At 43.9% G+C, this 13,656-nt stretch overlaps 1 protein-coding gene across 1 annotated transcript in view; it reads left to right on the top strand.

Annotated features, from left to right (window-relative positions):
- The first annotated feature begins 11,420 nt into the window (after positions 1-11,420).
- LOC138953863 (uncharacterized) overlaps positions 11,421-13,656 on the top strand; it is a 40,773-nt gene continuing 38,537 nt past the window's right edge. Inside the window, exon 1 of the mRNA XM_070325820.1 lies at positions 11,421-12,124. Within this exon, the coding sequence (XP_070181921.1) occupies positions 11,890-12,124 (235 nt within the window). The 5' untranslated portion in view covers positions 11,421-11,889. The remainder of the gene's footprint in view (positions 12,125-13,656) is intronic.

Raw genomic sequence — 13,656 nt, forward strand, 5'->3', positions numbered from 1 at the left:
TGACTGGCTGGCTGGCTGGCTGGCTGGCTGGCTGGCTGTTTGTCTGTCTGTCTGTCTCGCCCTTCCTCCCTCCCTCCTCTCTCTCTCTCTCTCTCTCTCTCTCTCTCTCTCTCCTGGCGGGTTCCAATTTTCTCTTTCCGCCCATCCCCATCTGTGCTGCTGTCCTCCTCGATCTTCCACCTCCCAAACCCATATCTCTGTCCACCGTTCCCATCCTTGATTTCGCCCCCACTTTCTCCAAGACCCCCAGCACACACACCCCCTCCCCCCCCCCCCCCCCCCCCCACCTTCACATGCACACAAAGTTCCGTACTCCCCTTCGCCCTCAACCCGCCCCATTCCTTCTGCCTTCACTCGCACTCTCTCTTTCTTGTCCCCCTAGTCCCTCTATGTGGCTAACTCACGGTGGACACAGAGAAGGGTCAGGGCAAAGGCGGAATTGTCCGTCTCACACCTCATGTCCAACACTTGGTCATCTCACGGGCTCATGGGCTCCGCTCTGTGTTTGTGTGTGTGTTGGCATTTCAATCGGTCTCTGGCTCTTTCTGGACCTCGTGTTTGTGCAGGGAAACGTTTGATCAAGAAAATCAAGTTGATTTGAGGTTGAAGGCGTGTGACGGTGGCGAAGGCATTGTGCTTTTTTTCCTGGAATGTGGTTGTTCCCAGATATTTGAGATAGTGGAATGTGATTATTCCTGGATGTTACAGCTAATGATTTGTGAATATCCGAAAGATGTAATTATTTTTAGGTATTTTAGTGCAGTGGCGGATTGTGATCTTCCTTTAGATGTTACTGGTATTTTTAGGGGACTGTGATTTTCCTGGAATTTGTTTCTTTCTTGGATTTCACGTACACCTTCACGTCCTGAAGAAGAAGGAAAAACCACCACACCACTATCCGGACTTCAAAGATATCTACTTGAGAAGAGGGGAACAGCACCATTAGCCTGTTTTGGTGAATCGTGGTTATGAAGTTTTACAAGTTGCAGTATGACTCACGCTGTAAACACGTCAGTGCATTATTTTTGCCCCAAAACAAAGCGGATGAAAGTTAATTAAAGTGACACTTTAAGTGCGTAGCTGCTAACGCATTGTCTGATGACTGTTGTGGACACAACAGAGCTTTAACTTTACAGCGGACTCACGATTCTCCAGAATATTTTATTACGTACTCTAAAAGGAATTCACTTAAAGTGGCGGTGGTGTGTCCGGAATGGTCTGGGTATATTTGCTTGATGTGCCAGGTTGTTTTTCCTAAAATCAAAAATTAACTTTCATCTTTAAAAACATAATTATTATATGGGAACAATCTGATAAGGGTTGCGGTCCTTTTGGGGGAATTTTGCCTGTTCAGCACTTTAGAATAAAAGTCGTTTCTTGGGGTTACTTTTTGAAGTTTTTCTTATAAATAAGTGCAGGAATGTTTTATTACTGAGTACTATCAAAAAAAAATCATCACTTTCTATACTATTTATGCTTAGAGACTCGAACATCTACAATTTAGACCGGCGTTTGTACTTCTTTGTTCCTCCTTGTCTTAATTATTGTTCGTGGAAAAGCATGCTATGAAGGCTTATTTCCCTAGAAAAGTGCAATCATCTGCATGACAAATCGTGCTCTCTACAGGCAATGTTCAGCCTACATTTAGCATCTGAGTAGTTCCGTTTCAAAGAGATCTCATTCAAACACGCCGCGATTAACTCGTCTTTGTTGAAACCTGGGCGAACTTTTTGGTTGACCTAAATTCGACCTGACGTGACCCCGATTTTAAATGGGTAGCGGGTCTTTGTGTGTTTTGATAACAGAAGGTTTTCGTTGTTCAAAATTGAGGTCTGCGTACTCCATACTATCTCTTCTTTTTGAGTTTGTCATCAGACCTGTACTCCTTTTTATTGAAAGAGTCTGCCTCAAGGCAAAGAGAGAGAGAGAGAGAGAGAGAGAGAGAGAGAGAGAGAGAGAGAGAGAGAGAGAGAGAGAGAGAGAGAGAGAGAGAGAGAGAGAGAGAGAGAGAGGGGGAAGAGGGGGAGAGGGGGAGAGTGTGTTAAGTGTTTATACAAAACCGTACCTGTGCGTATTTGAATGTCTGGGCTTAGTTGTCTGTGAATTAGCCTGCGCCTTAAGGATACGAAGTACCTCACCATCTTAGCGATCATGAAATCCAGCACAAATCTGTCCAGGCTTCTTGTAGATGGGATTAGAGCATCCGTCCACTTAGACATATACCAAAAATCAAAAGTTTGGCTGCTTCTTGTGCAAAATGGGAATTTTTTGTTGAATTAATTCCACAGTTTGACACCAGTGTCAGTTAGGAAATTCAATCCAACAAGATAATCTCACATTACACAAAAACCGTTCAGGCAGTTGAATTTGTGTTAAACCGACAAGTCTAAGTCCAAGTGGTGGATATTGTTAACTTAAAACACACATACACAATTTTAAAGATTAAAAAATAGCCTGGACTGATTTTTGGAGATTTGATTTAAAGAAAAATGTATTCAAATTATGTATCATGAAATCAATTAAATAGGTTTATCAACAACAACAAATTAAAAGTACAATTGGGGCGCTAACTCGTGCAAAGGATGATCTTTTATGGCCCAAACACATTCTATTTGCAAGAATGAACAGGATAGTGACGTCACAACATCGATAAGCCGCACACATACAGCACTTTGGCGATTTACAAGTCGGCTTTCGCGGATAGGGATTCAGGTATCTTTAAGGGTGAGCGATGGAGCTGTTTATACCGTGTGACCTGGGCAGTTTTACCTGTATTGAGGCCTCCACGTCTGCTTGTCTGAGCCGTTGTGATCTCCGTTGGGAAACGTTTTGTTTACTACGGTTGTGGGCTTGTTTCCGTGGCAAAAATGTTTTGTTTTCCTACTCCATTCAGAAAAAAATGTACTCTCTCCTTTTAATTGTGTTGGTGTGTTTTTTCTTCTTGTAAAATCGAGTTTTGAATCTTGCTGCTTGCGTCAGAGAAAGAGTATTCATAAACGTGTTGTGTTGTAACCACCCACCCCCCCCCACCCCCCTTCCCCACCCCCCTCCCCCCCCCTCCCACCCCCCTTCCCCCCCCCCTTCCTTCTTTTAATGAAGTTTGAATTCTCTGTTCTTCACACATTTCTTCGCTGAAAGTCATTGTCATTTGATCTAAAAGCTATCAGTTTTGATTACTTTTTGTTTGACTTAAAACAATGGACAAATCATTGTTAAAAACCACACACCAGGAACAGTAGCTACGGTCGAATTCAAAACGCCGAGGCCGGAAAAATGGACGATGATTGAATTTTGCGATCGGATATCTGCTCCTTATGGACCCCAAACTGGCTAGAACACAGCGTTTGAGCTGATCATTCATCTGGGAGCTTTGGTGTCACACTGTTTGGGGCTTTGCTGCGGTTTCTTCGCGAACGCAAACAGGAGTCATGGGGGAAGACGGATGGGTGACCGCCCCTTGGTCTTGGGGTCTAAAAGGAGGGAGATTAGCTCCCTTTGTGATGGAGTTGACCGCGTTTTAGCGGAACTGATACAGTGGATAAAGTTAAACTCCATTCAGTTCTTCGAGACTTTCGAACAATCAGGGTGTTTACCGACTTCAGCTGTAGCCTTTTCATTCATGAACAACTGGGATGCGTTGATTTTTTTGTTTAAAAAGGAAAGAAGAAGAAGAAGAAAAAAAGAAAATGTTAGTTATCAATTGCGTTGGATATTAGTTTTTACGTTTGTTATGCCGCTTTGATTCGCCAGTTGTAGTTGGGTTTTACTTCGCGACTTTCAGGTTTGGTTCAAACTTGGTGCAAGCCTATTTAATTACTGCTGCAACTTCTAGCCCAAGGGGGCTTTAAAACAAATCAAAATCGGGGTTTTAACTTGGTTCCGGTGAAACCTTTTCATCCCAGGGATTTGTCGTTTTGGATTCTTCCCTTTACTGTGTCATTTTCAGTGCACGGAGGACACATTCGGCCGAAGTGTGGGATCAGGAAGATTGTCTGGTATTGTTTCAGCCGTGTTTGTTATCGATTGGTTTGTGTGAGCAGGAAGTAAAGTTAAACTTCTGGAGAGAAAAACAACAACGGTTTCTTTGTTTGGTAGGTTATTAAAGATGGGGAAAATATTAGCAAAGTGCAGTTCCGGAACGGAGAGTTACAAAGTAAATGTGACGTCTGTGTACGCTTGATATTGTTTAGTTTAGTCTCTGCACGGAGCATAAACTTGCGCAGCTCAGGGCTTGTCAACAGAATGTCTGAGAATTTTGTGCAGTGCTGTCTCTAAATTGCCTAAACAGAGGCCGACGATTCCTAGTCGTTTTCAATGTGTGTTCAACGAAATGGGCCAATGATTCTGATCATCACATCGTTAACAATTTGAATAAGGAGTTGTTCAATCTTCTTCTTCTTCTGCGTTCGTCGGCTGTAGCTCCCGCGTGCACTCGTGTTTTGCACGAACAGGCCTTTACGTGTATGGCCTTTTTTTTTTACGCCATTGATGCAGTCACACTGTTCTCTGTGTTCGGGGAGAGGGGGGGGGGGGTAGTTGTTCTCTGAGTGTTATCGTTCCTGTTCTGGTGAAGGATTATATACAGAACGATAATGTTTTCTGAAGGATCATGGCTGAATCGGATACTGACTCGATGTTGTTACGACTTATCCAATTCGGACGGATTTGATCGTTGTACTTCAGATTTCTGGAGGTCTTAAAAGGGGGGTTTCAGTGTGTATCTGTGTGCGTTCTGACCGTTACCTGCCTTGTTCGATAGTTGAGATCCACACCTGTTTGGTTGTGTGATATATGTCAAGGTTGATGCGAGATGGTTTTGTTGCTGCTTATTTACACCCTTGCATATGCAGGCGTGAGATGTTTCCACTTGACATTTTGGCATTTTCAAAGCTCCAAGTATTATTCTTGAGACTCCTCGATTACACCAAATAACACGCTTTTGCGTCGATTGTGAAACGCTTTTCCCGAGGGGTACATGCTTTCAAGGTTTTCTTAAATCTGATGTATTCTTCTTATTACAATTTCGCGGGCGGAGACGTAGCTCAGTCGGTAGCGCGCTGGATTTGTATCCAGTTGGCCGCTGTCAGCGTGAGTTCGTCCCCACGTTCGGCGAGAGATTTATTTCTCAGAGTCAACTTTGTGTGCAGACTCTCCTCGGTGTCCGAACACCCCCGTGTGTACACGCAAGCACAAGACCAAGTGCGCACGAAAAAATCCTGTAATCCATGTCAGAGTTCGGTGGGTTATAGAAACACGAAAATACCCAGCATGCTTCCTCCGAAAACGGCGTATGGCTGCCTAAATGGCGGGGTAAAAAACGGTCATACACGTAAAATTCCACTCGTGCAAAAAACACGAGTGTACGTGGGAGTTTCAGCCCACGAACGAAGAAGACAGAAGAAGATTACAATTTCGCATTCAGGCCAGGACGGACACTACGCGTCAACTTTATGTGATCACTCACAGACGGTATATCTATCCCCCACCCCGTAGTCCCGCCGTGGTACGTGCAAGACCTCGCTCATTCTGCCGGAAGTGCAGGTCGCTAATTACACCTAAGCACGCACACACGTCAATGGGTAGCGCGACTCCTGTTGCTGCTAGCTTTCAACTGGTAGGAAAGGCCCCAAACTTCTCAGCAATGGAATAATAAAGTATGGAATTAAATGAAGGCTTTAGCTTTACTTGCAAGTTAGTGTCTCAGTTCTTCCAGCGGTTTTTCTTCCGTCCCTCAGTCCCGGTCAGTGTATGCCCCATCCGCTGCCCTTTACTTATGGCTGCTCATCAATGGTGAGTGCATTCTGTTATCTCTGATCTCCCGTGGTGAAGAGATCTCTGGTAAAGCCATCACAACAACTCTTCGCTCTGACCTGATCGCTTGGCCTTGTCAGGCCACCTTCTTGCTATATGTTGGTATCTGGTTTGCAGACCTCTTGCCTTCTTACTCCATTGCTTTCTGCTCTTTCAAACTTTCTGTTCCCTCTGTCTCTCTCGCTGGTATTTTCTTTCACACCTCCATACACACCTCCGCTCCCTTCTCTTCTCTTCCCATCTCTGATCAAACACCTTCATGTTTGTTTGCTGGTCATCGCTTTGGCTGGAGTTCTGCTGTCTTTGGCATCCGTATAACGGTATGGATGTAGCGACTGAGTAATATACCACGACTGATTAACTTCTGCACTCCACTGCTTCACAACCTTCCTCCGTAGATGGTGCAGTTATAATACCTAGCACTTACGTTTCGGACAAAAATTCAAAAGCATACAATGTTATATTTGAATATTGGAATCAAATCCTAATTACATTTGTTTCCTCCAAATACTAGGATTTCTTAATTTGGATGGGGTCCCGTGTGTACTTCACATTTGTCACGATATCAGTATGTGATACATCGACGGATGCATGGAAGTTTTTCCAGAGGCTTAACCGATGGAGTACATGCTAAGGCAACCGTTCGGGTTTAAATAATAGTGAGAAAATGTAGCAACCATCAGCAAACTCAGTTGTTTTTCTTTTATCGGATGTTCGTACTTCAAATTCCCATGGCTGGATATTACTGAAGCATGTAAAGCTATTGGTTCGTTTGTCTGCACTACCTCTAAATGAGGAAACACCATGGCGATTTCTTGAGTTCCCATGGGTGGCGACTGCAAGAAACATGAGAATTCACCGGTCAGCGGTGTACCTGTATCGCCTGTGAAAACTCTGTTTGAAGACCCACCTGTTTAAGATTCCCTATAGATTAAGATCTAATTTTGGTCAGACTTTTTTTCCCGTCAGAATGTCATGACAGTAAATGTGCGTCAGTTTTAAGACTCCCTCCCTTTGAACCCTTGTTTCGGACTTTGAGAGGTCTTGAGATAAGGTACGTACCTCTGTACAAGCTGTGGTCGCCGTAAACGGCTGTTGTCTGCGTGGCTGTCCAACAAATCACCGTGACTCGCTGTCCAGCCGTACCGCTTGGACAGGTGTGTGCCGAAGGAGAGAACAACATGTGTGTGTGTGTGTGGAGGTGAACGGAGTACCCTGCTGTGCTACTAATTTCAAGATTGCATTTTGAACGTGTGAAATGAGTTGAAGATTCAGTTATGTGTAACAAGCCTTGAAATCATCCGCGAAGAGGTTTACGTTTTCTCTTTGCACCAGGTTGTCGGATAAAAAGGCTGTTGGCGATTTTTATTACACCCCCGGTATAGGGGTGTGTATAGGATTCGGTCGATGTGTTTGTTTGTTTGTGTGTGTGTTTGTGTTCGCATATAGATCTCAAGAATGAACGGACCGATCGTCACCAAACTTGGTGAACAGGTTCTATACAGTCCTGAGACGGTCCGTACAAAAATTGGGACCAGTCAAACACACGGTTAGGGAGTTATTGGTGGATTAAGATTCTACAAGGACTTATAGAGGGACATATTAATGGTCAAAGGGAAATAACCTTCTCAGTTGGTGGCAGTGAGAATGGTAAGGACGGGGGTGTTTTTCCTACCTCGGAGGAATTTCTTGTTTCATTCGTCTTCCTTATTAGCCTGTGTTGTCGTCGTTGTTCACATCGTGGTCTTCGTGAAACAACTTCTTTCGTGTCTATTTGTGTTTCTTGCATGAGACACCAAATTCCAGCTATTAATAATTACTATTAGAAATGAAAGAGGCATGTACATTTGTGGCATCCGTGTGTGTACACGTTTAATTTATTGACGAGGTGCAGGTGGTAATGCTTGCGAGCTTGAATTAAGAAGCCATATGAATGGATTGATAGGCAAACTGTGTCGTGTAATCAAGCATAAATAACACGAAAATAACATAAATTTGGATTAAGAAAATGCGTCATAAAAGGACCAAAGCTACGGGCAAAAGCCATCCACTTAATTTTACACTTTTCTTATTGCTGTAGCCTGGAGGGAGAAGAATCTCACTTCAGACACAGTTGATCCCCTTAGTCATCCTGAACTCAGGTCAAAATAGAGAATACTACATGGCTTGTTGTGTCGTACCATATTTACACGAGTTTTTTTTTTTTTAATATTGAACTGCGAGCGAAAGCGAGCTGTTCACTATTTGAAAAAGCAACGCGTGTAAATCTGTTACGAAACAGCAAGCCATGTAGTATTCTGTTTATCCTACATACTGTACTTACGTGTATTTTACTGAAAATGTCCTGCATTCGAGGCAGCTAAATTGAAGACGCTTGTTTTGGAACCTCGATCTCTTCTAAAGCCTCGTGCAATCTATTACGTCAAAGCAAAGAAACGTCACTCTGAAAGTGTGGCGTGACGTGTTAGTTCTAAAGATTCATGGAGGGTAATTAGCGAGTGCAAATGTTGTTTCTATAATGACGTTTGTCTCGGTGACTTTGGCACCATAAGCAGTGGAAAAACAGGTCCCTGCCCGACTTGCTTGACATGACCTCATTTACATGATATACATACGTGTGATTTGAACGATTATTATCTCACGGGTGTCTCTCTCACGTAGGCCTATGTAGGATAAAATTCAGCAGAAATACCTGTTATTATTCATGGCGTATGTTCAGACATAGTTCTGCGTCAAACACTGAGGTAGGTTTGGCGAGAGTATTTGCACAAAAGTAATGTAAAAAGATGTTTGCGGAAGTCTCCCCCTCCCCCCCCCCCCCCGGATGCATTGCAGGTGGCCTAGTTTGCTCGTCTCTAGAGCGGTTGTGTGGACAAGGGAAACAACAACGAAGTGAAATCCGAGCGATCGTCCGAGATGTGTAAAGAAAGATATTCGCATTATAGTATTATGATCACAGTACCTTTACCCTCGCGGTAGGAGGGCAAGACGAGGGGCGGTGATAGGAGAGTGGGAGGGGGTTAGGTGGCTCGCGTTTACCTACCCCTACAGGTTGCTGATGCTGACAGAGAGATGAGATAGATATGATGCTCTCCGCCTGGTCTACTGGTCTACGTGTAGGCGAGGGCAAGACTGTCGGGGCTGCAGTGTGCCCTTTATACTTGTGTGCCAAATCTGCAAGCTGGATTACCTTCCTTCCCACCACTGTCTGACAGTTTTTGTGCAGCAGGTGGTTGGTTGGTAGAGGAAGTTGATGTCGTTGGCTTGTGCTGAACTTATTCGCAAATTGGATTATCACTGTCTGCTAGTGTGTGAGCAGTTGGTGGTGATAGAGACAGATTGGCTGCTTTGTCAGCCAAATTTACAAGTTGGATTATCACAGTTGAGCTCGGACAGTTTTCATGCGGCAGGCGATAGTACTGACCGTATCAGTGCTAGGTGCATTGGCTTTACTATACTGAATCTGCAAGTTGGAGTATCACGAATTTCTACAAGTTTGTGTTTGATCGGTACTCGGATTGTTGCGTTGGTGTCCTGATTCCCCCCCCCCCCCTCCTCCCCTAAAGAAGATGGATACAGGCTGTGTTGAATTTATCGTGTGTCAAATGTGAACTTGAAGCTGGGTCGATCATCCTGTTTTAAAAGTTCAGTTTTTATGCAGCAGGTAGTAGTCGATGCATTGTATATAACTGCGTTGGCTTTACCGTATGCTGAATCCGCAAGTTGAGTTATCGCCTGACTTCTGACATAAAAATGTGAGATGTTGTAGATGGTGGAATAGACACATGAGTATGTTTTGTGGCTTTTTGCTGTATGTCAAATCTGCAAGCTGGATTTTTACGCAGTTTTGATAGTTTTTATGTCTTAGCTGGTGGTAGGGGGAAATAGACTGCATCATACTGTGTCCCGCGAAGTCTGCACGTTGGACTATCGCAAGCTAAAGTTTTCAAAAAATACTCAATACATGGTGTTTGTGTTACATAGCGTCATTCAGCATATAATATTATGTATGTATATATACAAGTAGACGGGCGTGTGGGTTTGTGCTGGTGTGCGAAATGTGCTCACATTTGCCAATAAAATGGACCTCTCAAAAACGGTTACGCGCTGTAAAACTGACCTGCTGCTGTTATTGATGTTACCTATGATATCAGAAAACCTGAAAAAGTCCATTTTCATGTTTCCTTGCTGTTTGTGTTACTGTGTTTGTAGCCATGGCGGACCGACTATCACTGTTAAATTAGGATGAACACATTAAGCAGATAGTTTGCGAGAAAGGTTGATGAAAGGACAAAATCAATTAAAGGCACAGTAAACCTCCCGTAAACCATCACAGAGCTCCCCGAGCGTCTAAATACAGTACCGTAGCATACTTCCATTTGAACGCTCACCGAACGGGAACATCCTGGCTGCTTTCTGTCGAGCGTGATAGACATTTTCCAAGAATTTATTTTCGTAGACTTGTTCCGTTAACAACAACGGCGCCTCGTTTTTGCGCTAGACCTAACTTTTAAAATCTAAATAATAAATTGACAGCTTGTTACACAAACATTCTTTAATCATAAAAGAATTCGTTTTTCATCAAGACAAGATCAGAACAATTCGAAGTTGTGAAAGTTTAAAAAAAGAAAAGCCCGGAAGCAGGGTCACGCAAGGGTCGTAGCAGACGACGGCCGGTTTATCAGTGCAAATCGCCGTTCCTCTCAACAGTCAAAAGCCATCGCTAGAGTTCTTGTGAACCACAGCCGTTGGTTCGTGCATAAAAAAAACGTGCTATTGTAGATAAGCTCACGCGCGTCGAGTCGCATTCAAATGACTAACTATGACGACTGCATTGTGAAAAGGGAAAACTGGATCACACGGGTTCACGATGGCTCAGGGGTAAGATAAACCACGCAAAAATAAATTCTTTGAAAATTGTTCGCTCTTTACGAAGGGCACCTAGGATGTTCTCAATTGGTGAGTGTTTAAATGAAAGGGTGTTTGTACTGTGTGTAAAAGCCTGACCGTATCTGTGATGGTTTACGGGAGGCTTACTCTGCCTTTAAGCAGAGGTCGGGTGTTTTTAATGGAATGGAACTAAGGATGTGCATCGAAGATACGCGTACTGATAGCGTTGCACCCTTGTGCAGAATAGGGTACATCGGTGATAAAAACCAATTGGTTTATGAGACAGCACGTCTGTGGTGCTGGCAGGTTTCCTTTCTGTGATGTAGGCCGTACACTGATTGACAGTAAAGTATGATACATTTAGAACGAAATAAGTTAGAAGCGATCGGAAACATTATTTTCTGATAAGTTAGTTTGTTCGAACAAAACTAAGTTAGAAGCGATAGTAACCATTATTTTCTGATAAGTTAGTTTGATTGTAAATTTAGAGGTGTGATTTATCAACTTTCGCGGCGTCACTTTAACTCAAAGTTCACAAGATTTTGTATTTTATCAGTAGGTGAAGTTGTGAGTGTGGAGCTTTTTGAGATGCTGGTTGAAAATCTTGGCTCGCCAAGCGCCTTTTAATCAGTAGGCTAATCAAAAGCGTTTTCGGGACTGAGGACCCTGCTAGGTTAATTGGTGGCACGGTCACTCAGTCATCTGATACCACTCTTTTCATGCAGAGATAGCAGGATTCCTCACAAGTGATGTCTTCATTTCGCCCACAGAAAGAAGCTGAACAAGACGAATCTCGGCCTGGAACTTAGCATGCAAGAAACCATAACTATTTCGAAGTAGGCCTAACTTGACTTATTCTTTTAGTGTGAAGGCTTGAGTAGAAGAAAACCACGGGAAACAGACATGTAAACAAAAATAGATGTTGATTTTGTCGAATTACAAGTAAGGATTTCGAACTTGGCTTTTTTCACACTGTCGGACTTGTGTTGAAACTTGAGCAGCCGGGGTTCAGTGAAGAGTTCTTACTAAAGCTACTGACGCTTAAGATGTCAGCACCCATCGAAACAACAGTGACTCCTCTTGACTGTGAAAAGTTGTAGAGGAAGAGAACAGAAATCATGGAAGAAAACTCGTCTTGAAAAAAACGAGTGAAGAACTTTCCACACGAACTCTCGATCCGCAATCATCATGGCGTCAAGATCCGAGTCAGATGACGAGCAGATGATGACGTCTCAATCTCAGCAACACGAGTCGAGAATGGATCTCGGGGAGACGAACCACGGGCGACTGTCAGTCGTTTTGTGCCACGAGTGCCAGACTTTGCATTACGAACTGAAATGTAACACTTCGTCCATGCTGAGTGCCCGCAAAGGTATTGAGGAAGGCCCGTGCAGAAATTCAATCACGTGGGATGAGTTCTTTGGTAAGATCAAGCATGATAGTGATTGATATAAAGTATATCTGCATAATATGAGTATGTTAATTTGTGTACCTGCATGCAAAATGTATGTTTATGTGTTCAACGTGAGTGATTTTGCTTGCATGCGATGGGGACGTTGGGAAAATGTCATTGTCAGTTTGGACAGGTTTGTAATATTATAAACAGTTAGCCAGTTTTCATCTCAAATGTTATTTCTCATTCAAAAGTTGACTTGATAGCAGGGCCTATGTTAAGACTAGGGCGCTATGCGGGGATTGGGGACGGCAGGAATGGGGGGGGGGGGGGTAGGTCATACTCAAGCGGAACTAATAATTATGGCTTAATTTGTTCGCTTGAACTGCAGGGCTTTGCTGTGTGTTAGCAGCAGCTGCTGTTTCAATCTCAAAAATACCCCGTTTTCACTGCAAAATGTTGTAAATATGATTAACATCTTCGAGTGAAAATTGCTTTTAGTCTGCATACCAGTTTTATCTGACCCCTACCGCCGCTGTCTGAGAGACGACAGGTTGTGAATGAGAGGCACGCGAAAAGGCATCTGCATGGAAATTCCTCGCTGATGTGTATTTATTTGTGCATGGCATGCCTGGCCCTGCCCTCTTTATCTACCTGCCGGTCATCGTCTCGGGCTTGTCCAGAAGGGATGGGGGTTAGGTGTGAGGGGAGGGGGGGAGAGAACAGGTGAGAAGAGTCTCTCTCTCTCTCTCTCTCTCTCTCTCTCTCTCTCTCTCTCTCTTTTCCTATCTCTCTCTCGCTCTTTCTTTCTCTTTCTCTCTCTCCTTCTCTTCCCCCCTCTCTCTCTCTCTCTCTCTCTCTCTCTCTCTCTCTCTCACTCTCTCTCACTCTCTCTCACTCTCTCCTTTTCTCTCCCCTCAGTCTCTCCCTCGGGCCTGTACTTAGTGTGTGTGTGTGTGTGTGTGTGTGTGAGTGTGTGCCTGTGTGTGTGTGTGTGAGTGTGTGTGCCGTGTGTGCGTGCGTGCGTGTGTCCTCGTGTGTATATGTGTGTGTGTGCATGCGTGCGTGCATGTATGCGTGCTTCTCTGTATGTGCGTGTATGCGTGTGTGTGAGTGTGTGTGTTATAGCGTGTAAGCTCATACCCGGCTATGTGAGTGCGTGCTTGCGTGCGTTCTGGATTACTATAATCATATTTAACGGCATATATGGATATATGGTTTCTTTTGTGTGCTTTCATTCAGGGCTTAGTCATAATAACTGGAATCAGTTTACGAGGGCGGCAGTAGCAATAGCCTGTCAACATTTCAAACTTTCATTGAGGCCCAATAATTGAAAGTTTTCCATAAGTCACGGTGACTCAACGAGTGAACAATGTAACAGCAATATATAATACACACGATGATAGCATGCAGATGGAAACACTATTTTCGTTGTGTTTCCGCTCCAGTTCCGGACTCGGCGATTTATCTTGTCTCGGCAAGCCTTGGGGAACAAATAATTCTTTGTAATCTCACCGGCCCACACCATGCAGTTCGCGCGATCTTGGCGGCGGGCGATATCT

Source organism: Littorina saxatilis, linkage group LG17, assembly GCF_037325665.1.
Source record: "Littorina saxatilis isolate snail1 linkage group LG17, US_GU_Lsax_2.0, whole genome shotgun sequence".
Lineage (NCBI taxonomy): Eukaryota > Metazoa > Mollusca > Gastropoda > Littorinimorpha > Littorinidae > Littorina > Littorina saxatilis.